Source organism: Arachis ipaensis, chromosome B03 (assembly GCF_000816755.2).
Source record: "Arachis ipaensis cultivar K30076 chromosome B03, Araip1.1, whole genome shotgun sequence".
Classification (NCBI taxonomy): domain Eukaryota; kingdom Viridiplantae; phylum Streptophyta; class Magnoliopsida; order Fabales; family Fabaceae; genus Arachis; species Arachis ipaensis.
Window position 1 is genome coordinate 72,198,251 of NC_029787.2, and position 1,012 is coordinate 72,199,262.

The following is a 1,012-nucleotide window of genomic DNA, read 5'->3' on the forward strand; positions in this document are numbered from 1 at the left end:
AGCAAAAAAGAAACAAGTAGAATAAACAAGAAACTGAACTGAAAAACGGGGCAAGGGAAAAATACCAGGCAATTTATTGCACAAGCTCTGTGCTCCAAAACATTGTTGCCAACACTCAAATCACCACATTAGGTAAAGCGTTAATAGCATGACGTGCAGGCCAGAATTACATATTCCAAGAAGCAAAATTATTAAAAGAATCATTTGCAGTTCTAAAAGTGGAGCTCAGACATGCAGGGCAACTATATACAAGAAATGCACCTAAAACTAATCGTATGAAAACTGTTGAAACAAGAATGAAAACAGTGAGCTCCAAGGGAGAGAAAAGAGCAAAAGGAAAAAATATATATTTTCTAAAGAATTTACAACCGTTTGCTATACTTTCTTACTAAGAGCAAGCTGCAGGCCAGACTCTGGCTAATTAACTACATGACTATACCTCAAGGTTTTGATGGATTTCACAAGATTACTGCTGCGACTCAATACCAAGAAGACCTGTAGGATTTCTTCTTGGACTATAAGCTTCTTACAGAGAAGCCTACATAATGCCGGCTTCTTCATTTCCTGCTTGTGTATCATAAGCTCCTCTCTGGTGTTCTCTTCTAATCAACATCTTTAGAGCAAGAAAAGTCAATTAAACAAATGTACATTATATCTTAGTACAGGATAATTAGTGGAAATTCAATGAGAAAGTGTCTGTCCATGAGTCACCCATTGTACAAAAGTATTGGGAAATTCCTCTAGAATTTTGGACCTGGTATCGTCGTAGGATGCATCAGATCCACTTTGCTTCCTACCCTGAGAATTATGTAGAATTAGAATGCAAAATATGTCAAAAAGACCAAGACATTTGGAAAATCAAACTGTTTACCAAGGGATTTGTAGTGGCATCAAACTCATGTATAGATATAATCAAATGATAACAGGTGGATGCACACTATGCACACAATACATACGTGTACTATTAGATCAAAGAAAGTAGCAACACCTACTTATTAGTCCAATTACAGCC

General features: G+C 36.6%; 1 protein-coding gene across 2 annotated transcripts in view; it reads right to left on the minus strand.

The window, feature by feature from the left end:
• LOC107630590 (phosphoinositide phosphatase SAC3) overlaps positions 53-1,012 on the minus strand; it is a 14,602-nt gene continuing 13,642 nt past the window's right edge. Inside the window, exons 16-17 of one of the 2 annotated variants that reach the window (XM_016333784.2) lie at positions 755-798; positions 53-613 (exon numbers count right to left, since the gene is read on the minus strand). In XM_016333784.2, the coding sequence (XP_016189270.1) occupies positions 607-613; positions 755-798 (51 nt within the window). In that variant the 3' untranslated portion in view covers positions 53-606. Of the gene's footprint in view, positions 799-1,012 lie in introns of both variants that reach the window. The other variant, XM_016333783.2, reaches the window with a different exon arrangement.